Here is a 27,814-nt window from a genome sequence, read left to right on the forward strand (position 1 = left end):
GATAGATCTGGAGAAAAATACAAGTGGTTTACATGTTCCTTTTCTCATCTGGTGTAAAGAAGCACCTGTAGCACAGATAGAAGTATCATCCATAAAAATTAAGAGAATATCTGTTGCAGGATGAGCAAGCTGAGATGCATTAGTCAGTTGTTCTTTTAACTTCTTGAACGATCTGTCTGCTTCTCTGGTCTATGTAACATGGCGATTGTCATTCCTCATAGCGTTTTTGCACAAGTTAAGCAAAGGTTGTTGGCTTTCTGCAGTATATTCTAGTATACACCTGTAGCAATTCATCAGTCCTAAAAAACTACTAGTTCTGCTACTGTTTCAGGACGAGAGAAGTCCTTGATTATTTCACTTTTTCTTCTAATGATGAAATTCTTTGATGTGGCACATGATAACTCAAGAATGATATGTCTCTCTCCCCAAAATACATGTTCGCACGTTAATGTTAAGATAATATTTATCCAGCTGTTGAAGAAGCTCTTGCAGATGTATTACATGTTCTTCATCTTCTTAAAATCAAGCAACAGACCATAATGAGTCAAGAAATCGGCACCAGTCGCTGGCTGGCAAACACCTGCAAGAAGAAATGGCTATGAAAATCTTTGGTGAAGGCCTGTTTAGAGGATCAGTAATCTTTTACTACACTATTTTCGTAATAGAGTTGTGGTTTCAGAACGTTTTTGTTATCTAATACTGTTGCTGGCAATACCGAAACGTGTGTTCTGGGGTCGACCAAAAACGGAAGATGTTTGTTGCGATACATTATGAACTGCCGGCGATATGATCCAGTTTCCTCACTCTGTGATGCACCAAGTGAGTAGCGTACTAGTTTTCCGTCTGAGCTTTAGCGGACTGTTGAGAAATAAATAGACATGGCGGTTGTTTTTTCTTCGTATACTGTTTCAGTGTGTAATGATATCAGCGCACGGAATGTTTCTGTGCACGCCGCGGTGATAACGAACTGCTTCTCGATCGTGACCCACTTCGTAATTTCTGAATCTGGATCGTTAATTCCGAAGGCTGTCTTTCCAGATGGGAAAGTCTATCATCTTGAGACACAGACGAAACATTTTCCGTAGTATATACGAACTGACTGGGCGTTGTAACACCCAAGATTTTGTCGGTCACAGAAACCATTGCTTCGAGATTTACGTCTTGACTAGCTGCTAGTAAAGAACGTGCATTGATTGGTAGTCGATTGAAGAAATATAGTTCTTAAAAAGTCATCGGTTACTCGCGTTTCGACAAGAGCATGCATATCTCAGAGCAAAGTAGATGATTTCTTATCTCCTGGTTCTACTTCGGTTAGCAATTTTTTGATTTTATTTAACTCTGATATTTCAAATTCTGTAATAAGACGTGTAGGATTTGGGGAAGCTGATAATGGTCGCGATATAAAACCTGAAATTAGCGCAGCAGTTTCGCTAGCAAGTGATCTCAAATTCTATGATCGCGTTGCTAATATTCAGGTAACAAATTGACTCCATTTGCAACAACCATATCTTTATATCTTTCGTCAGAAAAGTCGTATTTTCAATGCCATTGCGATATTTCCATACCGGTGTCGTTCTATAATGAGTATGCAACAACCATATCTTTACATCTTTCGTCAGAAAAGTAGTATTTTCAATGCCACCTGCGATATTTCCATACCGGTGTCGTTCTATAATGAGTATGCTATACCAAACGTATTAAAATTGCCGCAGTAAAATTGAAATAATATTTTTATTGACAGTCACAATGGGTAAGATAAACAGATAAACAAAAGACTAACTGCTCAAATGCATATACACAATTTTTACAGAGTTTATATCACAGTCTAACATGTTGGACTGTGGTTTATATATTGCAAATTCGGCTTACGAAATCAACTTTGAGGGCCCCAAAACGGGGTGATTGTCCCATATAGCCACAATGGCATTTGGAAAATAACAAAAAAAAACGAAATCCAATACCCACCTGTTGAAGTTACGTGGTGTAGGTTGATCGTATGAGAGACTTTATTAACGTAATGCGTATTACTTAACAAAAGAATCGTTTACTTATTGAAGTCAAAATCTAGTAGTCTAATATATTTGTCTGGGAACTTTTCATTCAATCAAATTGAAAACAAAATCCACTGAAAATATTATATTTGTATCGATAGTCGAGCAGCGTTGACAAGTGACATATCTTCACGTAAAGGACCTATGTTTGTTGTGTTACGTTTTTTTCGTTATCTGTCATAACTTGAATATTAGAAATTTCATTAAGCGAAAGTACTCAATGGACAGCAAATATGAAGCACTGCCAACAGTGCCTTCTGCAGCTGTTTTCCACGACAATGGAAGCCTATTTAGGCATAAAAACGCTGGGGCCGTTAGAAAGCAGAAATTGTTGAAATGGATTGGTGGGTCACGAGGAATTTACTTTTTACACTGATTGTTAGCGTTATTTAGCCCTGTCGTCTTAAACGTAAAATGTGAAGCTTAATGGCTAACGCACCTGCGTAGTAAGCAGGAGGCCTGCCTTTGATTCCCGGCCTTGGTACAAAATTTAACTCACCACTTGTCTGTGTGCGTAAAATCTTATCTGTAAGAGACTAGTAAAGTCTCTGAAATTGTATCTTTTCATTGATTATTTTATTAACCATACCGTTTTTTTTTTTTTGTTTGTTTTTTTTCACACTTATCGTCGGGGGATACCGACGGTATAGGAAGACTGCTCACACCACACATTTGATACAGTAGAATTCCTAGCTCTTAGGAAAGTCTGCCGAACTCATTTTATGTATCTCGGTTTAACGCTGTACATAGTTGCTGCTAATATGTTTTACGTGTTACCAGAGAATTTCCGTTATTCGGCTTCTTTACATCCTTACTTTTGTTGATAATCAGTTCTGACCATATCAGGTACTTGACTACACCGTGATCCATGCCAGTCCAAATTGTTCATATGGAATCGGGAGCCGTTTTGTGTATTCTGCCAATAACTAATCCATGTAACTGGTTCAATGGAAATTGCTATGTGTGGAAGTAAGCCCAGTGGTACAGTTTTTAGTGAAAGTATTTATAGTTGAGATTAATAGAGAAAGTTCCTAGCGTTTTTATTGACAGATAAAGGGGAAGTAATAATAGCCAATATATTATTTGTGACAAACTAAAATTCAGCGGATGACAAATGTACCTTTGTACACATTCTACAGGATATTGTAAATGAAGTGGAAACAGCCTAGTTTTGTAAAAAATACAAAGTACATTTTTCAGGTGTTCACTGACTACCAACACTCTGTGCCAGTAAAGAAGTGTAAATAACAAGTTGCTCTTAAAATTTTCGATTTAGGCTTGAATAATCTACAGTGATGCTATAAAAAGTAACATTTATTAGCTTAGGCAGGAACTGTTCAGTGAAATGTGCTACTTACGGTGAGATGCTAGTACATTGTCAGTTTCATGTAAGTTCATTCTTATGTACTGTGGTAATTACCCAAAATTTTTAATGAGAGGTGTAGTATAGTGTATGACATACTGTTCAGGTACAGTATCAGTACTAGAAAGAAGCAACATCAGAACCATGTTCACCTGAGCAATGTCCTTTGTTTCCATAAAGTGTTTCAGGTAAATCCCACCCTTGTTATTTTCACAAGTCTATAGATGATTTCTTCACTCTACATTTCTCTTCAAAACTATTGTTCAGTAAGTGACCAGACATTCCTACCTACCTCACAACCAGTGAATATCTGAATTTTTCCTTCTGCAAGAACTTGTCGAGTTAAGCTTATGCTCCGTGTTTGATAATTTAAATGTCAGCAGCAACTGATTAGGGAAAGATCTAAGCAGTTTCACGAATGCAAAAAGTCATCACTGTAAAAGATTTTAGGTATGTTGTAGCAGACAGTTAAAATATCACCAGTCTCAATACTTCCTTATAATTTGCTTTTGTACATTTTATTCATTAAGATGGGCTATTTCTCAACTTTCGTTGGTAGACTGTCAGTAATAACACCAGTCAACATGCACATGCATCACAATTATCTTCTGAGAAAGAGTTGGTTTTTGCATCTAAACATCATGTGCTTATTCTTTGCCGAAGCAAAGATTTTGTTTGAGATAGTGGAGGAAGGGCTACTTCTAGTAGCACAGTGTTCATTCTTTTATTTATTTATTTATTGTTCCATGGGACCAAATTAAGGAGAAGTCTCCATGGTCATGGAACAAGTCAATGGCCTACATGAAATTATAACACGATATTAGAAACAGATAAAATGAAATATAAAAAAACATATTCAGGTGACAAGTCGTAAGTTTAAATAAAGAAAATCAACAATGTAACACTGGAATTTGCTTAATTTTTTAGCTCTTCCAGGAGCTCCTCGATAGAATAGAAGGAGTGAGCCATGAGGAAACTCTTCAGTTTAGACTTAAAAGAGTTTGGGCTACTGCTAAGATTTTTGAGTTCTTGTGGTAGCTTATTGAAAATGGATGCAGCAGAATACTGCACTCCTTTCTGCACAAGAGTCAAGGAAGTGCGTTCCACACGCAGATTGGATTTCTGCCTAGTATTAACTGAGTGAAAGCTGCTAACTCTTGGGAATAGGCTAATATTGCTAACAACAAACGACATTAAAGAAAATATATACTGTGAAGGCAATGTCGGAATTCCCAGACTATTGAATAGGGATCGACAAGAGGTTCTCGAACTTACACCACATATAGCTCGAACAGCCCGTTTTCGAGCCAAAAATACCCTTTTTGATCAGAATTATTACCCCAAAAAATAATACCATACGACATAAGCGTATGAAAATATGCGAAGTACACTACTTTTCTTGTTGAAGTGTCACTTATTTCAGATACTGTTCTAATGGTAAATAAAGCAGCATTTAGTTTCTGAACAAGATCCTGGACATGGGCTTTCCACAACAGCTTACTATCTATCCGAACGCCTAGGAACTTGAACTGTTCCCTCTCGCTTCTAATATGCCCATTCTGTCTGATCAAAATAACGGTTCTTGTTGAATTGTGAGTTAGAAACTGTAAAAACTGAGTCTTACTGTGATTTAGCATCAAATTGTTTTCCACAAGCCACGAACTTATTTCATGAACTACATTATTTGATACTGTTTCAATATTACACAATGTCTTAAAACTTTTAAATACTTCTCAGACACAGTATGTCACTTCTTTATTAAAACACTTCCAGTTTAGACCATTTTTGGGCATTAGGAGTGACATAAATTACAGGTCATGTATCTGGACACAGTCATTTGTATCAAAATCACTGTTACCCATTAGCTGTATCAAAACTATGAAATATGGGAAAGCAACAAAGTTAAACATGAGGCAACATGGAGTGATTTTGGTAAGGAGGGTTATGCTATGACACTGAGTGGGACAGGAAACGGTATTGAAAGGGGTCAGGGCTATAGTGTGGAAAGTGAACTGGTAGAGACAATTTCAATACATTAATAGCTAATGATGATTTTAATACAAATGATTATGTATGGCCTTTAATTAGTGTCATTCTTAGTGTCTGATGATGGTCTGTTGTTGGACATTTCAATAAAGGAGTGATGTATGGCTATAATACAGTATCATAGTTTTTAAACAATGCGCATTGTTCTAGGGGGCCGCATAGTAACAGCTGCATGTGAGAAACTTATGGAGAAGTGCACATACTATTTCAAATATTATTCTTGCACTTTTCTTCCATACTTCCCAGTGTGTAGTGTTTAACAGCTGCTGGTACAGGTCCATACACTCTACTTTCGGAAGTCAAATCACTGAATATTTACTGTATCATCCTTTATGTTTCTGCTTGCCAGTGCTGCATTGGAGTTGAAGGGGACATAATGTGGTTTGATACAATAACATTCTAGTTAACACAGTGCAAGCCAATGGCACATTCTTGAAATGTTTCATCATATGTTATGCAAAATGTGTCTGCAATGTTTTGTCTCCGTCTTTCATGTGTTTTGTTAAGAATTTTCCATTTAGTTCTTGTGGGTGGCTTGGTTCGTATTATTTACTAGACATACACTACCTTACAAAAAAATGAAACACCCAAAAAGGGAAGAAGAAATGAAACTTCATGGACTGTGATGTTATTTCAGTGATTAAAAAATCGAGACAGATTTACAAAAACTTTGGCTGTATCAGCCCACTTATTAATATAACATTGCAGCTTCCTCTGGCCTGAATGCGTGCCCTGGTTCAGTCGGAAAGGGTGGCATAAAGCCATTCTATCCTTTCCTGAGGCAAACTGGAGAACAACTATTGTAACTGGTGCTACATAATGCCACTGGGAAGGAGTTTATGTCCAAACTGGTCCCACATATGTTCTGCCAGGGAGAGATGTGGGTATCTTGCTGGCCATTGTAGTACTTCAACATCATGCAGACAGTTCACAGAGACACATGACGTATGGGTGAGCATTGTCCTGTTGAAAAATGTCACTATGGTACTGATTCATGAGAGGTAGGACATGAGGATGCTGGATTTATGTTACGTACTCATTGTGCCACTATTTGAGTAACACCACTTTGTCTCTCCACAACACTGTAATAATCAGACCTCTCCCTATGTCTCCTCTATATTTGCCGACAGTGATCATCCAAGGTAATGCAGAAATGTGATTCATAAAGACAATGCAACACCCTCCATCAGCAGTGCATGCTTTCCGGTCATGGCACTATTCCAGACATAGCCATTTGTGTTGTGGTTTTAACGACCGTCTATGCATTTTGCGATAGTTCTGTAGTCTTGCTGCTGCTAGTCACCCACCAGTGGTGTGGGAAGACATGAACTGTTGCAGTGAGTGTGTTACCTGTTCTCAGATGTCAAGCACAGATGTGAAGGAGTGCTTCTGCTTCCTACACAGTATGTCAGTACTCCCACTGGTGGTCAGATGTGGTCAATTGAAACCTTGACGACACGTATGCCTCCCCTCAAGTTCCCATGCAGTTTGTCCGGCCACTATCGCATTTGAATGCCCCACAGATCTGGGTACTGCATATTTCAACTGGACAGGCAAATGAAGTTCCACAGTGATGCTCCTTTTGAACTCTTTTTCAGGTACTGATAACACTGTCTCACATTAGTATGCAGCATCTCCACATACTTCACTGTGATCACTCAACATCTGGCACTGTTTGCACCTCTCACCTCTTATATATCCTACCTGGCAACAAAGCTAAACATGAACAGCACAAGCTTCCTGGTGGCAATTCTACCTGTCACAGAGAATTGCAACTATAATAATTTTCACACCTGCCGGTGGTGTGTGCGTGTACAGGTTTACATCGACCTCTGACCATGTGTTTCGAGTGCCTCACTTTTTTGTGAGGCAGGGTATATAGGTCTAGTGAAGATGGCGGATGTATGGAAGAGCGTGATACTGTTGTCCTTCAATGACTCTTTTTTTTTCCGCATGTACTGTCCATTGTTACCTTACATCCCAGATGAGAATCCCTAATTTCCAACTTAGTCTGATATTTTCAACTTTTTAATGTGTCTGAAGGCTTGAAAACAAGAACAACCCCAATCAAAACCCTATTCTAATGGATATGCCATTCGTGTGTGTGTTTATGTTTTGCTAACATTTTGTCTTATTAGTGATGTCACCCATTGGTCATTTCTTGAGGTTTTAATTTCCACCATGTTAATTATGTTATTGGTCCATCAGTGCAGTATCACATTATTTACTAATTCCATGTTGATGAAGTAATGAAATTATTATTCAGATATTGGTGATGTTTATAGGTACTGAATCACTTTCCTGCAAGATTCTTGTAGTTTAGATGTAATGTAATGTATCCACAGTCATGTATTGTAGTGTCTAGATTCTTACACATACAAAGAGGTATATATTTGTTAGTTTCCAATTGCTGGTGTTATCTGACTGCTGTTGAGAATATGCAATGTGTGTAATGTCAAAAGCTTACTTTCTATGTACAACACATTGTTGATAAGGGATTCTAAAACTGTGACAAGAGAAGGAAATTAAAAGAGGATAGATTGAGTGGCAGTCGGAATTCTAGAATGAATGAAGGTAAAAAAAATGATGATAATAAATTTGAAAAACAGTCTTAACTCCAAGAAAAAAATGGATGTACTGCAATCAAAGATTGCATATTTAGGGTTCAACCTACAGACAGTGACAGATGGCTCACTACTTTAAAAGGAATAGTATAATTAGATATGAATAGTAGGGATGCTCACAGATGAGCACTTAGATCATAGAGCTCTAAAAGAATAAGGAAAATTTTGTGCAGAAACAGAGAAGTGGATGTACAACAGTAAGAGTATGGGTTAAGAAATCTCTCAAATTCCAGAAGTTAAGGAGCTTCTTTTCCATTCCCCTTATCAAACCATTCATCCCTTTATCAAAGCAGTCTCATGTCTTGTTTTTATTTTTGTCCTCTCCACAAGACTGAACCTGTAGGTCTCAAACCGTTTAGTATTATGTGCTTTGATCATGCTAACATCTCTATTCTGCTACATCCATATATGTAGCCGTCTTATGAGATATTCTTGTTGATAAAACATTACTGCAGTGCAGCTTCTTTTTTTTTTTACAATGCCATTACATACTGAATACATTTCTCTCCCACCACGTAGTAACTATCCGGTTGTAAATATAGTCATGGAGGCAATAAAGAGCTATCACAGAGAAATTGTTTCAGCTTGTTTTTAAAGTTGTTTGTGCTATCTGTAATACTTTTCATTTGGTGCTGAGATTATCAGATATTTTTATGAGAGTGTAATTTCTTATTTTGTGAGCTGCAGTTACATTTATCCATGTATGATCAAGGTCACATTTTTTATTTCTAGTGTTCCACTTTTGAATGCTAACATTTTCAGATTGTGACCAGTGGTTATGACAAACTTCCTAACCAAGTAAGTCAAACTCAGACATTTGCAAATGTTCGTATTTAATTTGCCACTTGATGCTCAGTTTCATCTCTCAGAAAGTTTCAATGCGAGATACAGTATTTTAGAATAATAGAAGAGACATATTGGTAGGGTAAGTTAATGAGTTGGAGAACGACCACACATGATATCTTGAAAATAATTGGCGTAGGTGGCAATTAAGGTATGTTTTCGTACATTTCCAAAGATACTCACCACTTCATCAAATTGTCAACTAATAGTCAACAAAGAAACATATGATGTTCCTTCACAAATGTGTGATCGGCTCAACAAATATTTGGCTGTGATATGGCTTAGTATATGTGATAGATCTGGGATTTATCTGCAGGATAGTGAATTTTTTAGGCTCCTTTGTGTGCCTGTTGACGATGACTAACGCCTATATTATTTGGTGAGTCGTTACTATTACTCCTAATTTATTTACATTGTGCAAGAACTTTCCATACCATATTTAAACTTTCAGCTACTGTCACTAGCATCCATGCAGTATTCGGAAGGAAGGGTGTGGCAACAGACTGATCTAATCTGTAACAGAGCCCACTGTCTAGATTAGCTTGGATGGTAATAGTTCTGTTCTGGATTGGTAAAGCCAATAAATATGATCAAAAGCAGCATTCCTACAGTCTTGTACAGTTTAGGTAATGATAAAGTGACAATCAATGCTTAACAAATGAGCTATGCATGTTTCACAGAAAGTTGCTTTGTTAATGATTTCAGCAATCAAAGTAGATGGATGGCCTATGCCAGTAACTCCTCTTTTCCAAAGATTATCTATTATTTCCTGTGCTCACATTATGTATTTCGTATAGTTACAGTAAGTAAGATATGGGAGATTAGAGTGCATACTAAAGCATAAAACTATTTACCCTTCACTTGATGTGAAAATGAATATGAATGTAAATGGCTGATATTCAAACAAATTGCCACCCTTCATGCACTGCACGTTGGCTTGTAAAGTACACACATAGGTCTACATGTAAACATTTATTTTGTATTTACTCATTGTTGAGCTATTTCTTTGAAGCTAAATATGAAATTAAGTCATCATCCATTGTTCAGTGAGCCATATTTTTCTGTGCAAATTGGTAAATGTTATAATTATTAGTTTTCCATGTTGTTGTTGTTATTGTGGTCCTCAGTCTTGAGACTGGTTTGATGCAGCTCTCCATGCTACTCTATCCTGTGCAAGCTGCTTCATCTCCCAGTAACTACTGCAACCTAAATCCTTCTGAATCTGCTTAGTGTATTCATCTCTTGGTCTCCCTCTACGATTTTTACCCTCCACGCTGCCCTCCAATACCAAATTGGTGATCCCTTGATGCCTCAGAACATGTCCTACCAACCGATCCCTTCTACTAGTCAAGTTGTGCCACAAATTTCTCTTCTCCCCAATCCTATTCAATACCTCATCATTAGTTATGTGATCTACCCATCTAATCTTCACCATTCTTCTGTAGGACCACATTTCGAAAGCTTCTATTCTCTTCTTGTCCAAACTATTTATCGCCCATGTTTCACTTCCATACATGGCTACACTCCATACAAATACTTTCAGAAAAGACTTCCTGACATTTAAATCTATACTCGATGTTAACAAATTTCTCTTCATCAGAAACGCGTTCCTTCCCATTGCCAGTCTACATTTTATATCCTCTCTACTTTGACCATCATCAGTTATTTTGCTCCCCAAATAGCAAAACTCCTTTACTACTTTAAGTGTCTCATTTCCTAATCTAATTCTCTCAGCATCACCCGACTTCATTCGACTATGTTCCATTATCCTCGTTTTGCTTCTGTTGACGTTAATCTTATATCCTCCTTTCAAGACACTATCCATTCTGTTCGACTGCTCTTCCAAGTCCTTTGCTGTCTCTGACAGAATTACAATGTCACCGGCAAACCTCAAAGTTTTTATTTCTTCTCCATGGATTTTAATACCTACTCCAAATTTTTCTTTTGTTTCCTTCACTGCTTGCTCAATACACAGATTGAATAACATCGGGGAGAGGCTACAACCCTGTCTCACTCCCTTCCCAATCACAGCTTCCCTTTCATGTCCCTCGACTCTTATAACTGCCATCTGGTTTCTGTACAAGTTGTAAATAGCCTTTCGCTCCCTGTATTTTACCCCTGCCACCTTCAGAATTTTAAAGAGAGTATTCCAGTCAACATTGTCAAAAGCTTTCTCTAAGTCTACAAATGCTAGAAACGGAGGTTTGCCTTTCATTAATCTAGCTTCTAAGGTAAGTCGTAGGGTCAATATTGCCTCATGTGTTCCTATATTTTTATGGAATCCAAACTGATCTTCCCCGAGGTCGGCTTCTACTAGTTTTTCCATTTATCTGTAAAGAATTTGTGTTAGTATTTTGCAGCCGTGACTTATTAAACTGATAGTTCGGTAATTTTCCCATCTGTCAACACCTGCTTTTTTGGGATTGGAATTATTATATTCTTCTTGAAGTCTGAGGGTATTTCGCCTGTCTCATATATCTTGCTCACCAGATGGTAGAGTTTTGTCAGGACTGGCTCTCCCAAGGCTGTCAGTAGTTCTAATGGAATGTTGTCTACTCCCGGGGCCTTGTTTCGACTCACATCTCTCAGTGCTCTGTCAAACTCTTCACGCAGTATCATATCTCCCATTTCATCTTCATCTACATCCTCTTCCATTTCCATAATATTGTCCTCAAGTACATCGTCCTTGTATAGACCCTCTATATACTCCTTCCACTTTTCTGCTTTCCCTTCTTTGCTTACAACTGGGTTTTCCATCTGAGCTCTTGATATTCATACAAGTGGTTCTCTTTTCTCTAAAGGTCTCTTTAATTTTCCTGTAGGCAGTATCTATCTTACCCCTGGTGAGACAAGCCTCTACATCCTTACATTTGTCCTCTAGCCATCCCTGCTTAGCCATTTTGCACTTCCTGTCGATCTCATTTTTGAGACGTTTGTATTCCTTTTTGCCTGCTTCATTTACTGAATTTTTATATTTTCTCCTTTCATCAATTAAGTTCAATATTTCTTCTGTTACCCAAGGATTTCTAGTAGCCCTCGTCTTTTTACCTACTTTATCCTCTGCTGCCTTCACTACTTCATCCCTCAAAGCTACCCATTCTTCTTCTACTGTATTTCTTTCCCTCATTCCTGTCAATTGTTCCCTTATGCTCTCCTTGAAACTCTGTACAATCTCTGGTTCTTTCAGTTTATCTAGGTCCCATCTCCTTAAATTCCCACCTTTTTGCAGTTTCTTCAGTTTTAATCCACAGTTCATAACCAATAGATTGTGGTCAGAGTCCACATCTGCCCCTGGAAACATCTTACAATTTAAAACCTGGTTCCTAAATCTCTGTCTTACCATTATATAATCTATCTGAAACCTGTCAGTTTCTCCAGGCTTCTTCCATGTATACAACCTTCTTTTATGATTCTTGAACCAAGTGTTAGCTATCATTAAGTTGTGCTCTGTGCAAAATTCTACCAGACGGCTTCCTCTTTCATTTCTTCCCCCCAATCCATATTCACCTACTACGTTTCCTTCTCTTCCTTTTCCTACTACCGAATTCCAGTCACCCATGACTATTAAATTTTCGTCTCCCTTCACTATCTGAATAATTTCTTTTATTTCATCATACATTTCTTCAGTTTCTTCGTCATCTGTAGAGCTAGTTGGCATATAAACTTGTACTACTGTGGTAGGCGTGGGCTTCGTGTCTATCTTGGCCACAATAATGCGTTCACTATACTGTTTGTAGTAGCTTACCCGCACTCCTATTTTTTTATTCATTATTAAACCTACTCCTGCATTCCTCCGTTTTGATTTTGTATTTATAACCCTGTACTCGCCTGACCAAAAATCTTGTTCCTCCTGCCACTGAACTTCACTAATTCCTACTATATCTAACTTTAACCTATCCATTTTCCTTTTTAAATTTTCTAACCTACCTGCCCGATTAAGTGATCTGACATTCCACGCTCCGATCCGTAGAACGCCAGTTTTCTTTCTCCTGATAACGACGTCGTCCTGAGTAGTCCCCGCCCAGAGATCCAAATGGGGGACTATTTTACCTCCGGAATATTTTACCCAAGAGGATGCCATCATCATTTAACCATACAGTAAAGCTGCATGCCCTCGGGAAAAATTACGGCTGTAGTTTCCCCTTGCTTTCAGCCGTTCGCAGTACCAGCACAGCAAGGCCGTTTTGGTTAGTGTTACAAGGCCAGATCAGTCAATCATCCAGACTGTTGCCCCTGCAACTACTGAAAAGGCTGTTGCCCCTCTTCAGGAACCACACGTTTGTCTGGCCCCTCAACAGATACCCCTCCGTTGTGGTTGCACCTACGGTACGGCTATCTGTATCTCTGAGGCACGCAAGCCTCCCCACCAATGGCAAGGTCCATGGTTCATGGAGGGGTTTTCCGTGTTACTTAATAGAAATGTGAAACTGTACTGCCATATCTGTAAAATGATCAGGTTTATAGATTGTCTCTGTCATATATTATCTCTGTTTTTTAATTGTATGTTTTTTTTCTTTGCAGGCATTCTCTTTATTGTGCTGACAGTCTTTGGATGCGCATTTTATCGGATTGTTGCAGAAACCAAGCATTCAGCTAATTTACTACAACAGAATGTCTTCCATCTTTTGTCTACAAGAAATTCTGCAAAAATCTATATGTGGGATGTCTCTGGTGGTAAAAAATTGTTTTGTTTCACTCATTTTCTTTCTCCAATTTTCATCTTTTTTTCCTATCTTCAGGCTTTGTGTCTGATCAAAGTTACTGCCTATATTGAATAAAGTGGTGTCTGTACCATTATTTGTGCATATTAGTAAATTGGCTCTATGTGGTGATGTGGGTTATGTGAAAGATAAATAATTCAGAACAACAGTATAAAATGGAGCATTATATGCAGTTTTAGGTTGGACATTGTGACATTCAATATAATGATGTTTTCAGGAGCCACTAAATTTTGAGAGCATATTTGATGCTGCACTTGTGTTGGCAGTTCTTGCATTGCGTGCCGATGTTGGCAATTCATTGACACTAGTCATAGCCCGTCAGATGATAGTATACCAAAGTCAATGAGAAGTGCTGAATCTAATTCTTTCTTTTGGCAGAATATATGAATTTATCACATTTGTTTTTGATATAAAGAGCACCAGAATAACATTTACTGGTGTGGTTATTCTGAACTTTAAGGTTAGATACTGATTCTTGTATTTATTTGGTGAATGTAGAAACACATTTATTATTTTGTGACTGTCCTATTTCTTATGTTACTGTACACTTGATAGCACAAAAAGTTTCTGTGGAAAACTGCACCAGAGTGGAAGTCCATTTCAGACTGGTGCCAATGAAATGCAACATGCCTTGTCCCAGATAGCAGCGAAATCACACAAAAGATGAGTTATTACTTAAAATATTACACAAAAATGATCCTGTCTGTATTCTGTATCTATTCCAAGAACACACAAAAGCTCTTTTTCAAATAAAAGACACTGTCATTAGCTATAAATACACTACCCTTAATAGGGAAGTATTTGTAGGCCGTTGCTTTAGCTGAATGGTTAAGGTAGGCTTTCTGTGCAAAGAGGCAGAGATTTGATTCCATTATAAGCTGCAACAGATCTTTTCCCCCCTGTCATAGGGTACATGAACTATATTGAGAAGATATCTGTCAGTGTACTCTTTCCAACTATATGCTATATCCTTTGCTTTTAAGGGTGTTGAACTCCTGACCACCAGTCTTCCAATGTTGGTATCCCACGAAGGGATATAGGGATATCACATTTTAGGATTTGATGTGTTAAAGTCATAAGTTTGGTGGAGTAATATTGTGAGGCATTCAAGGGCCACATGGTATTTGCTATAACTTTATCAAGCCAAACCCCGAAATGAGACCCCCTCTCACTGATATCCTCCACACACCATCCATTGTCACCTCCTGTCACCCTTCTAACTTCACAAACATTCAATAATCAGTCTGTATGACAGTCTGAAACCATTATACGTATCCCAAAGTTTGTACTCCCACAAGTGTTCCCACTGTAAGACCTGTCCCATGCACCCACCCATTACCACCTATTGTAGCTTACCATTGGTAAATCCTACAATATTAAAGGCAGAGCAACTTACAAAATGACACATACTGTTCATGAAATATATTGTGTCCACTAAAAGGCTTTCTATATAGAGATGGCCACCAGTTACCCTGGCTGAGCACAGGAATGGGCCACAGAACTGTCTGTATCTGGGACAGGGTGTCCTAATACTAGCTTCCCAGAACTCTGAAAATGGAACTTGGCCTCCAACATATCCTTGCACTCTGACATCATCCTGGACTTAACCTGTGTTAACACATTTATTGCTCTCTTTTTTCCCCATTATCACTTTTTCATTCTCTCTCTCCCTCCCTCCCTCTCCCTCCCTCCCTCCCTCTCCCTCCCCCCCCCCTCCCCTCCCCTCCCCTCCCCTCCCTCCCTCTCTCTTTCTCTAGGTGTTTCTTCTATTATTTCTTTCTCTTTAGTGTAATCCATTTTTTACTTCTCACTCTGACCACATCATCCTTTGATTCCAGCTGGCAGAGTGTTTGCCAAGATACTACCTGTGTCCTTTCTCTCTGACATCCTGTCTCCCCTCATCCTTAGAATAGGTGAGTCTAAGTGATCTGGCCTTCTTCTTTTAACCCTCTTGATCTTATCCCTCTCCTCTTCTTGAGTCAAGAACTATTATTTGTGAAAGCTAGGATAGTGCCGTGTATGTTAATATGTGTCTATTGGCAGTACTGGAATTTTGTATCCTGAAGGTAAATTCTGGCCAGAAATTCTGCCCCATAATTTTATAACTTGTTTTTAAAGGTGAATTTTCTTTTTGATACAATTCACTCCATTATAGGATCACCTTATCTGAAGTGAACCATTATTTTGGAGTAGTTCATCATATTAGACATATGTGCCAGTAGCAGTCTTCAGCATTTATTGGCAGTCTGACATGGTGCATTATGTCTGTCACTGCACCTTTTGTTAAACACGGTGCACTTGAAACATACTACTGCATTTCCCGGTTCGAGTGATGGGGCTTGATACTGACTGCATAAGGCTGGATTGTAAAGAAAATGTGTGACTGCCAGGGAGGATCTCTGTAATAATTACTGACTCTATCAGCTAACATTTATTCAGCAAAATATTTATTCTGAACGGAAGAATGTAATATTTTTCAATGAATCGGTACTTTTCACAGTGAATGATAGTCCAGTATGGATACATAGGCTGCCTGATCTCTGTTCTGACCCAAAATATATCCAGTAGTCATCTCTCAATGGTTGTACTCGTATGTCTAACAGTTTGGGGCTGGATGTGTTCCCGAATATTTGGGATTCTTCAAAGGATATATAGCCTACTTGATGGTATCCAGTATGCTCATATTATGGATAATGTTAAAATCCTATTAGGGTGACAACTATATACTAAATCTGTTTCTGGCAGGATAAATCAGCAATATGCATGTCAGCTGCAGTGCAGGAATGGTTTGCAGAACAGGATGAGATTTCTCATTTTGACTGATATCCTTCTGCAGTCCCATTGAAAACGTGTGTGGAGATGATATGGGCTATGCCAGAAAATTGGCCTGACTCAGTGCTAAGAAGTGACAATGATCTTTAGAATGTTGTCCTCGGTGCTTTGGGCAAGGTGACAGCAACTAAGAGATTTATTACTTGCATGAGGCTCGCTCAATCTCAGGATGTCAGATGCTCATTGACATCAAAGGCCTTTGGAGAGGATATGAAATGGTAAAGAAACCATGTGCTGTGATCTGAATCCCACCATTGTGCAGTTGCATGTCAGTCACCAAACTACAAAATCACTATGAGGTATGGTCAGAAAGTAACAGAAAAGTTTTTTTTTCTTAAAGAATCTTTATTTATTCATCAAAATAATATCCCTGAAATATAACACACTTGTGCCAACGTTTTTCCCAATCTTAGAAGTGCTTCTGGAACTCACTTTTTGTTATGGTGTTTAGTTCCTTCAACAATTCTGTTTTTAGCTCATCAATGCTAGAAAACAATGTCCTTTCATTGTTCTCTTCAGCCACGGAAAGAAGTCATAGGGGGCCATGTTCAATGATTACGGTGGCAGAGGCAACATAACGGATTTCTTTGTTGCCAAAAAATCATGAATGAGGAGTGAAGTGTGAGCGGGAGCATTATTGTGATACAATTTCAGTGAGTGGTTTTGCCAAAATTCTGGTTCTTTTCTTCAGATTGCTTCACGCAGATGGCGCATAACTTCCAGATAGTATTGCATTTTGCCATATGACCATAAAGCGGGAACTCGTGATACACCATCCGATCGTAATCAAAGAAAACAGTGAGATGAACCTTCACAAGTGATCAAACTTATCAAATTTTTTTTCGGTCTTAGCTGTTCAGGCATTTTCTATTGGGACAATTCGGCCTTGATTTGAATGTCATACCGTTATATCCAGTACCTGTTACAACATTCTTTAGAAGTTCTAGATCACTGTTGACTTCATTCAGCAATTCCTGAGTGATGTGACATTGTTTGTAGTCAAAAGTAATTAATTTTGAAACAAATTTTGCTGTTAAAAGTTTCATGCTTTTAATAAAAATAAATAAATTAAAATAAAATTAAAAAAAGCATTGCTTGCCATTAGGTAAAGGATAAGCTGACATCATCAGCAAACTCTCTGATGGTGATTTGGTAATTTTCCAGAACAAGTTTCTTTACGTCTTCCACATTGTCGTCGGTAATTGATGTCCAGGGCGGTCGTCGTCATTAATGTCTTCTCAATCCTCTTTGAAATGTTTATACCACTCGTAAAGTCTTGTTTCATTCACAGCAGATACACCAAAAGCCGTAGTCAGCATTTTGAATGTGATATTGCACTTTATTCCATTTTTCAAGCAAAATTTAATGCAGATTCTTTGATCCATCTTTTTCAAAAGTAAAAATTAGTCGTGCACTAGAAAACACTTATAAAGTTTTTAACTGTCAACATTATACTAAATACTCAAAACAGCTTAAAATACATACATACATCAGGAACATTTAAGATAAAAAAAAATTGGATGTATATATCCCTTGAAATTAAAAAATTCCCTTTACTTTTTTTATCATACTTCGTACACTAAGTACTGTGATATTCCAGCATTCCTTACTGTTGTTTCACTGGTCATTCCACCTCACAACTTCAAATGCCTTTTCCACATCTGAAATCCTAGGAATGAGATGGAGCAGATTTGATTATGCATTTTTAGAGGCTTCGTGCTGAATGTCAATAAAGCATAACTTCCTCATTTACACTCACCAATTACAAGTCTCCTCTATTTTTATGAACAGTAATGTGTAGTCTGTAACATGATTGGCTGCTATGTAACATGGTGGGCAACCTCCAGTTTTTTGTGCTGTCAAATGTACTGAGAGTTTAAACTTCCTCCCTCCATCCCTCCTCCTCCTCCCCCTCCTCCCTCTCTCTCTCTCTCTCTCTCTTTCTCTCTCTCTCTCTCTCTCTCTTTCTTTCTCTCTCTCTTTCTCCTACAGTCCTTAATTATATGTTTTCACTCATCTACATATATTTCATTTTCAGCAAATGTAACACTGCTCCTGCAGAATCAAGTGACTTTCTCTGAAGATGTTGGAAACCCAGTTTCATGTGACAACAGTTCTTTTGATCTGTGTCTGAAATGGGAAAAAGAAGGCAGCAAGCTTCCAAATGCAAAATTAACTTTAAGGCAGTTTCAGATAAGTGAGGGTGTTGAATGCCATAAATTAAATGTGTCTGCTGCTTGGAATGCAGATATAACATCTTGTGTGTCCATAACAGGAGAGCATCTGTATGGTGGTCCAGTTTTGAAACCATCTCAGTACTGGCCCAGTGAGAAAAATGAAATGCAGAATGTGCCACGTGCCACTGGACAGGGCACAATTAGTGGAGTTGCAGAATCATTCTGGATAACATCTGGAGGAAAAGTTTTTTATGTTCCTCGTGATGTTCCATTGTTTATCTCCCAAGACAGTCGCCAACTTTGTTTTCAAAGCAAACTTGCGTCACCCTACCTCCGAGATACTGAAACCACTGTTAATATGAAACTTTATTACTGCCAGAGCAATGATGCACAGAAGCTGTACAGGGCAACAGTTAAACGTTTCTTGGGGCTTCCATCAGGCATTCCAGACAAAGAAATGATACAAAACCCAGTGTGGTCTACTTGGGCCAGATACAAGAGAGAAATAAATGCCACAGTTGTAACAGACTTTGCTGCTCAGATAGCAGAGTATGGGTTTAACAGGAGCCATTTAGAAGTTGATGATCGGTGGGAAAGTTGCTATGGTGATTTTAAATTTAATGAAGGATTCCCAGATCCTGGACAGTTTATTCAAGACCTCAACAATAAAGGTTTTAGAGTTACCTTATGGGCTCATCCATTTGTCAGTACTGTATGTTCAGCATATTCTGAAGCAAAGTCAAGGAACTATCTTGTGAAAAATCTGGATCAAAGTTGGGACAAAACTGTATGGTGGAATGGAATTGCTGGTCTTGTAGATTTCACAAATCGTAATGCAACATCTTGGTGGAATGGGAAACTAACAGCTTTAAGAGACAACTATGGAATTGATGGTTTCAAATTTGATGCTGGTGAAACTTCTTACATGCCTGGATCTCCAGAAGTTGGACACCTTCAGTCTCCTATAAGACTGCAGCCAAATATTTTCACTTCACAGTATGTGGAAAATGCAGCATCACTTAGTAGAAATGAATTGATGACTGAATTCAGAGTAATGTACATGAATCAAGGTCTGCCAGTGTTCTTGCGAATGCCAGATAAAGAATCTACCTGGGGTTATGAAGATGGCTTGAAGTCTTTAATACCAACCTTATTATCACTCAATATTGTTGGGTATTCATTTGTTCTGCCTGATATGATTGGAGGAAATGGATATAGTACTAAACCAAGCAAAGAACTTTTCATACGCTGGTTGCAGGCCTCTACCTTCATGCCTTCTCTTCAGTTTTCGTACACTCCTTGGGATTACGATGACGAAGTAAGTAAAACTCATTTTTGTGGCATATCTAGCTGATGATTGTCTTCCAAAGCCCAATTCCTTGTTTACCCCATTTTTATATTAGATAGGAAAAGCAATGAAGTCTTTGTGTAGGGTAACAACAAACTTAGGTTTTTAATAGTGTACAGTAAATACAGTGTACTATTTGTAAAGTAAGATGTTTTATAAATAAATTGTAATCTAAAGTTACATAAAACTATGAATTGGGTACTAATAGTGGTTGTTTCCAATTACTTTTACACTTCATCTCTTTCTTGATTCCCTAGCAGTGTGCCAGGAGTGTCTTATCCCCACTAGCTAATATAACTGTTGTGTCTAGACAAGACAGCCTAGACACAATGAGAGGAAGCCGAAAGGCACGCGCTAAGCTAAAGCAGGATGGCGTGAGGTCTGAAACAGGATACGTAATGAATGCTATAAAGAAAAGTACGTAGCTGCTGGAATACTTAACTTTAATCCATCCTTGTGGTACATCTGGAGATTGTGGCGATACAAGTGAGACTCTTTAGATACATGCAATGTTACTAATGGCGCCTTGCTAGGTCGTAGCCATTGACTTAGCTGAAGGCTATTCTAACTATCTGCTCGGCAAAGGAGCGAGGCTTCGTCAGTGTAGTCGCTAGCTACGTCGTCCGTACAACTGGGGCGAGTGCTAGTCAGTCTCTCGAGACCTGCCTTGTGGTGGCGCTCGGTCTGCGATCACACAGTGGCGACACGCGGGTCCGACATGTACTAATGGACCGCGGCCGATTTGAAACTACCACCTAGCAAGTGTGGTGTCTGGCGGTGACACCACAATAACAACAAAAATAATCAATTTTTGAAAATGTAATGTTATTGGATAGATAAAGAAATGTGTTCACCAAGTGGCACCAGGAGAAAACATCTATGAAGGTATTGAAATCCGCTAGCTTTCAAAGCCAGGGGCTCCTTCTTCTGGCAGAAGGGTTGAAGAGGAAGGGAGGAAAAGGAGTGGTGAGGTTGTGCATGGCAAAAGGGAACTTGGATTGAAGGGGGAAGCATGCTTGGGAAGTCCATGAAGTTGTGTCTAACACCTATGCCAAGGTGGCATACATGGTTAACCCACTTGTCTAGTAAGCAAGAGACCCGGGTTCAACTTCGTACAAATTTTCATTTGTCACCAATCAAGTCTTTCATTGCCCAAATGTGACAAAGATTGGAATTTCTCCGTTCTGAATGCCTCATTTCTGTCCCTCATCAAATCCTCTGATGCTTTAAATAATTGGCTGAAGTGCTCAAGCTGATAACTGTGATTTATTCAGCATTTAAATGTGTCTTGTGATAATCAGCAACACAGGTGGCCAGATGTGATCCCTTTCCCCACCCCCTTCCTCCTTCAGTCAGTTTCTGATTTCCTTATTGCTGCCTTCTGTAGTGCCAAATAGTACCACAAGGTCCAAACTACTCAGAAACTCCAAAAAACCAAATACATTGACCAGCCCTAGTCCATTATCATTCAACACTGCTTCTGAGGCTAATGGTAGAACTGTGTTTTATGTTCCCTTTGCTGATATATGTATGATACTAAAGTGGGTATCCAATCAGCGAGTTAAAAAAGAAAATAATGTCTTTGCTACGGTGGATTGATCAGTATGTACTATTTGATTAATGACTGCACTTAAAATCGTTCAATGCGTTCGTCTGACAATACAAAAGATGGGTTCTTAACATTGAAAATAATGTCTCATACTGATAAGAACTCACATGGTGTTAAGGTTAATAGAGCATAGTGAACTAAGATTGCCTTTACTGATGACACAGCTGTAACATGTAGAAAAGGATCAACACACTGACAATTGATCCAAGCGGTCAACATTAAACATTCATATCTGGAGAGATGGTTGGTGGGGTATTTATGAATAAAATTCAAGAGTATTTTGCTATAAGTCTAACCAAGATATGTCCCAAGCAAGGTTGTCAGGGCTATGAAAGATCACCCATCCAAAGAAAACTTCATCACAGATTTAAATGAAATCAAATCCTTGTTGAGAAACTGAAGCTGCCCGAGACCAAAACAAACAGGTGAGAAATGCAAACAGCATTCATTTAGTTTAGAATATAAAATTTTGCATGCCAGTCATCAAAAAAATAAGTTTGAACTTCTGTAGCAAGTAAATTGATCAAAATTATCTATACAGTCACTCAGTTGTCATACTGACACCAAAATTGGAAATAATACAGAAAAAGATTTCAACGACAAATTTAGTCTTGTGAAGTTCTTTCCCTGCATAATTTTTTAATATCATCCTTTCTTTTAGTTATTACAAGAATGTGGAAATGACAGATATTGAGGTAAGTGCTTTTGGAATAGAAAAAAAAATTGCCTATTATCACTCAGCAAAGGAAATAGATATGGAGCTAATAAAGTATCTGTAGATTATGTGAAGGAACTTACTTTCCTCATAGTTGTAATTACCATGCACAGTGGTTAGCACACTGGACTCGCATTCAGAAGGATGATGGCTCAAACCCAGATCTGCCCATCCTGATTTAGGTTTTCCGTGATTTCCCTAAATCACTTCAGGCAAATGCCAGGATGTGTCCTTTCAAACGGCATGGCCAACTCCCTTCCCTAACCTGACAGGACCAACGACCTTGCTGTTTGGTCCCCACCCACAAATTAAATAACCAACCATAGTTGTAATGTGTGCTAGGTCACTGGAGCAATGAAGAGCTTCAAAAGTGAAATGAATAAAACTAACTTATGACGCACAGCCATAGATATAATTCAAATAGAGCTTTGTTTGTTTAAACCTAATTCTAATAAAGGGCTATACAGGTTTGTTTTGTTTCAGATATTCTGGTAGATTTCAGTACAATTTAGTGGTCATAACAAGTGCCAACAAATTGATCAACATAAAAACATATTGGGGCAATTATTCACATTGATCACAGAACTTCTGTCTATAATTCTGGATACAATATCTTTCAGTTATAACTTCTTTACTGTTCAGTCTGTTAAAAATCAGAGGAGAATAACTGAATATTTTTTAAATGTATTGCGTTGTTTGATTTGCTGTGCTGTATGTTATGTATTTATCTCTTTAACAGACAGTAGAAATTGCAAAGAAGTTTACTAGCCTTCATGCAGAGTATGGAAATATGATCATTGATTTAGCAGAACAGAAGGTTACGAATGGAACACCTATTAATTTGCCAATCTGGTGGCTTAATCCTGCTGACACAACTGCACTTGGAATAGACTCAGGTCAGAAAAATGTTTTATCTTAAGTTAATTGATAACCATAAGTTATTGAGTAACCTGTTAAATTGTGTGTAATTCATGTAGGGCACATGAGTACTTGAGGAATTTTGAAAAAAATGCATGTTAAGTTGTGACATTGATGCCCATCACTGTTGAATAGTCAATACTTTCATGAAATAACTGATTATCCTATAGCTGCCTCTTCTTTCATTTTTTGATATTTTCCATTATTCTTTTGAGTGTAAATTTACAATGAAACTAATAGCAGTGAGTACTCTTAAATGAAATGAAACCAAGCAAAGTGGGAAAGAAGTCTACCTACTGGGGGACAGTAGCAGATTGAAAGAGCCAATTGGATGTAGAGAGACAGATAAATTTTTCTTGTGGAGATTTCTTTAATCAGTGAAATTGGAGGGGGAAGGACAAGATAGTTATGTATGGCTTTGGTTCAGTGGAAATATGGGGCAAAGAACAAAAATGGATTTAATGTTTGATTTTCATCTTTTCCTGTAGTATCTCCCATGTCCATGTTGGACTTCGCTGTATAATGTTGAAAAAGTGTCATTTCCTCCAACATTTTACGCTCTGCTTCTTACTCACTGCTTCCCATCAGCCTTCCTTTCTCCTCTCCCCTGTCACTATTTCCTTGTCCTCCTCCTCCTCCTCTTAATTAGTCATCACTGTCATCATCATCATTAATAACACTCTTTTAAAATTTATGTGATGAAAATTCATTGGTTCTGATTTATCTGAAACCTTCTTATAGACATGTTTATTGATCTGTTGCTAGGTAAATATTTTTTATATCTTTATGTAGTTTTTCAACCACTACCTGTGACATTTTCCATAATTTATTTTGATTTTCTCTCTTTTTATGCCTTTCTCATAACATCTTATAATGTTAATATTTTGAACAGTACATGAGGAATAAATGGAACATACATTTGCTTTTGAAGGTATTGCAATATCCCTTGTATATGTTTACAGATATTTGAAAAGTGTGTTACCCATTTCAGAATATCTATTGGGTGAGAATTTGCTTGTGGCACCAATACTAGAAGAAGGAGCAACAAGCAGAGACATATATTTACCTGTTGGAACGTGGGAACAGAAAGTGAGAAGTGATGCAACAACTGTTATTAGTGGCCCTGCATGGATCAAAGGTTATAGAGTTGAACTTGATGAGTTGGCGTATTTTGTACGCGTGTCATGAATAAGTTCATACAGTTGTAAAAATATTTAAATTCGTATGCAATGTATTAATCGTTCATGTATTTGGAGAGTTATGAGCCATAGTAGCGCAAACAGCCACATGAAATGTGTAACACTTATTGTCAGGCATTCATGAAGTTGTATGTTCTGAAGATAAGTAAGAAGAGATGAAGATCTTTTCTCTAAAGTGAATTCTCTGGTTCAGTTATATGAACCTATGATGTCGTTTAGCCTGTCTGTAGCCCAGAATTTTGGTCACATTGTCTCTCTTTAATGTAACTTTTTAGTTTCATATTTTTAATTTTCAGAGTATAATTTTATAAATTGCTGATTCTCATCAAAAGTTGAAGTGTTTGTCATGCATTGTGTTAAATATTTCATGGTGTTACACTTTCAGTGCTCTCTTATATGCTTTTATTTTGTGAGTTGAAACTTGTGTGCATATTTATACACTGTGGAATGCAAAGGCTGTGAAACTTTGTGTTATACTGTATACATAGTTATTATGTTACTAAGTTTGTATACTGATATTAATATCTGAATTATTAAACCTGCGTTTCAAGTTTGCTTGTTGCTATCTTGAATTGTAGTTTTTATTTTTATTGCACAGTCATATTTTTTACAAATTTTGGATTGTTCTTATGTCATTAGCAGATCAAATTACAGCAGTGGAGTTGCTGTAATTAGATAAATGAAATTTTTATCAACTCTTGGAAAGGATAGAAGAAAAACATTGTTCTGCTTGTTGTTTTCACAATGTAGAGCTTGTTGCAAATTATAACTTCCTTAAAGTTTTCTAGTTTGCATAATTATAATTTATTTACACATACAGTATATTCCAAATGAGGTTCACAGTTGTTAAGTGCTGGACTCGCATCAAGGACGACGGTACTTCAAGCCCCCCATTTGGGCAACCAAACTCACGATTTTCAATATTTCCCTAAAACGAATAAATCAAATGTTAGGATGTTTTCTGCAAAAAGGAAGTGGCCAATTTCCTTCCCCATCATACCAAAATCGAAGCTTGTGGTCCATCTCTAATGCGCTCATTATCAGTGAGACATTAAACCCAACACCTCCATACCTTCATTGACAGTATATAAGTAAATGGATCAATATATTCATTGGCACTAAAAAGTGTACATATAGATAGATTGTTTGTAGAGCATCAAGTTCTACAATGCACCCATCAAATCACTGTACATTGGAATGCCAATTTTTCTGTTTTGATTTATTTATACAAATAATGTGTAATGTAAGTACATATGCCCTGCAGCATAATACAATTACTGTAGGAGCATGTTCAAATCATTTAACCATATGATTTATAATTTATTTCCAATAAAACACATTTGTCTTGATTGTATTTTACTGAATGACACACAAGTTCAGCAATAGTCTGTGAATTTGCCATAGATTGAGAAAATTTGAGTGCTAAATAGTAAGAATGATTATAGTTTTCCATAAAAATACGTTGTCATTTCTAGATGCTCCTTTACAGTCAGAATTGTTTCTCTTTCTTGAGTAAATATGTGGATTTCAGATTCCATAGCCTATTAATGAATTTGTTGGGACCATTTAATGCAAAAGGATGGTGTTGACATGTGCAGTGATCAGAAAATAGCAATCATTAAAATCTAAATACTATACAAAGAACAGTCAGCAGATTTAAATTATGGGGAGCAAATATGTGAAGCCATGTATAAGCAGTAGTAATGGGGTTAAAGACATTGAAGAAATAATTTGGTTTGAAAGGCATGCTTGTTAAATCAAGTTTGTTTAAAATAGGAATCATATTGAAAGGAGGACTGTGTCTTGTGAATAGGAAGGTCATTAGAGACAGCTTATTTTCTCAGTTAGGTGAGCGCAAATGAAGGATTTGATCATGTGGGTATTGAAGAGAGAATCCTTACATTTGAATGAAATTGTTTCAAACAATCAGAAACATAAATTAGTATTACCAGGCTGGAATGTGAATCGTGATACATCAAAGATCCATTGTTTTAATCAACTGTGTCATTTGTAGTTATAATTGCGTACATTTATTTCTTTGGCTGTTTGATTGATCCATGTTTTTGTTCTCTATATTCCTTGCAAATGCCAGATTTTAGTAGATCTTATGTGGTGATGATATGAAGGTAATTAGAGATTGGGTCTGGAAATGCCTATGGTGTTTTATTGTGCTGATAATTTATGTTGTCTCAACTGTGGTAGGAATAAATGGACTAGACAGGTGCTTTCTGACAAGTTCATTTTTTTTCATCATAGTATGAGTGTAACATTTGACATCTAAGACTGATCCTTAGGAGTACACAAAAACAAAGAGCTTCTGGTACGTTAACATTACAGTATTCTGCAGTTTCTTTTGGAAATACACTTGTATTTTGCAATCTAGTATTGTTTCTGAAGTTCATTTCTGTCCGATTGATACATGATTTATACAGTTCATAAATATATATTGTAAACAGGAGTCCAAATATCAATTAGTATCAACTCTGAAACAATTTTGTTAGTATAAAATGGCAGGTATATTTATGAATATTGGTTAGCAGAAAGGTAACAGATACTTTCACAATTGTTCAATAACATTGTGACATAAATACAATTTGTTACTGGCGTAGATGATGAGAGAAAATCTGATACAGATTAAAAACAAAGAATCAATTCTGTGATGATTTCCAGAGGATATGATGATAGAAAATGACTGTAATTAATACAAACAGATAGTTGCTAAACAGTGTAGATTAACAGTAACTATTAACCTGACAAGAATGAGTGGAAAGTGCTTACAGTGACCATATATCTGCAGACGTGTTGTATTTTATTTTACATTCCCATGGATTGTGGTGTATGAAACATAACTCGATATTGTTATTTTTGCACTAAACCCAGTCTTTCACTGGCCATCATCAAATCCACTAACGTTAAATATTAACAACTAATAGAGAGAATTGTCATAAAATGTTGCTGTTAAATGTGTACTTTTTTATGTAATTGTATTTCATTGCAGCAACTGATGATTGATTGCTTTCCTGCCACTCCTTTCTCTTTGTAATTACATTGGTATGTCATTCCAGAAGAGTAAAAATGTGTGGGAACTGTCAGCTGTGTAACTTGTAAATCCATTTTTAAGATCATTTCTGCCATGCATTGGCAGTGTTTGCATGTACTGGATTTGAGTAAGCTATTTATAATACGTTTAAGGAGAAATATTATCTTGAATATAAATAAAGAATACATATATTTTTACATATAAGTTATTCAAACGAAGAAATAAATGTTACTTAAATACTGTGTACTATATTATTTTCGATTTCCCCTTTCTGTTGTGTATCAAAGTCTCCTTTTGGCTTGTGATAAGCCCTGTGACTTGTTTGTTG

General features: G+C 37.3%; 1 protein-coding gene across 1 annotated transcript; it reads left to right on the forward strand.

The window, feature by feature from the left end:
* Nucleotides 1-2,198: 2,198 nt before the first annotated feature.
* LOC124621960 (myogenesis-regulating glycosidase-like) lies at nt 2,199-27,728 on the forward strand. The gene is made up of 5 exons (XM_047147488.1): nt 2,199-2,395; nt 13,449-13,601; nt 18,519-19,975; nt 23,069-23,225; nt 24,239-27,728. The coding sequence occupies exons 1-5, from the start codon at nt 2,272-2,274 to the stop codon at nt 24,433-24,435; spliced, it is 2,088 nt and encodes a 695-aa protein (XP_047003444.1). The 5' UTR covers nt 2,199-2,271; the 3' UTR covers nt 24,436-27,728.
* The last annotated feature ends 86 nt before the right edge of the window (nt 27,729-27,814 follow it).

This window comes from Schistocerca americana, chromosome 7 (genome assembly GCF_021461395.2).
Source record: "Schistocerca americana isolate TAMUIC-IGC-003095 chromosome 7, iqSchAmer2.1, whole genome shotgun sequence".
Taxonomy (NCBI): domain Eukaryota; kingdom Metazoa; phylum Arthropoda; class Insecta; order Orthoptera; family Acrididae; genus Schistocerca; species Schistocerca americana.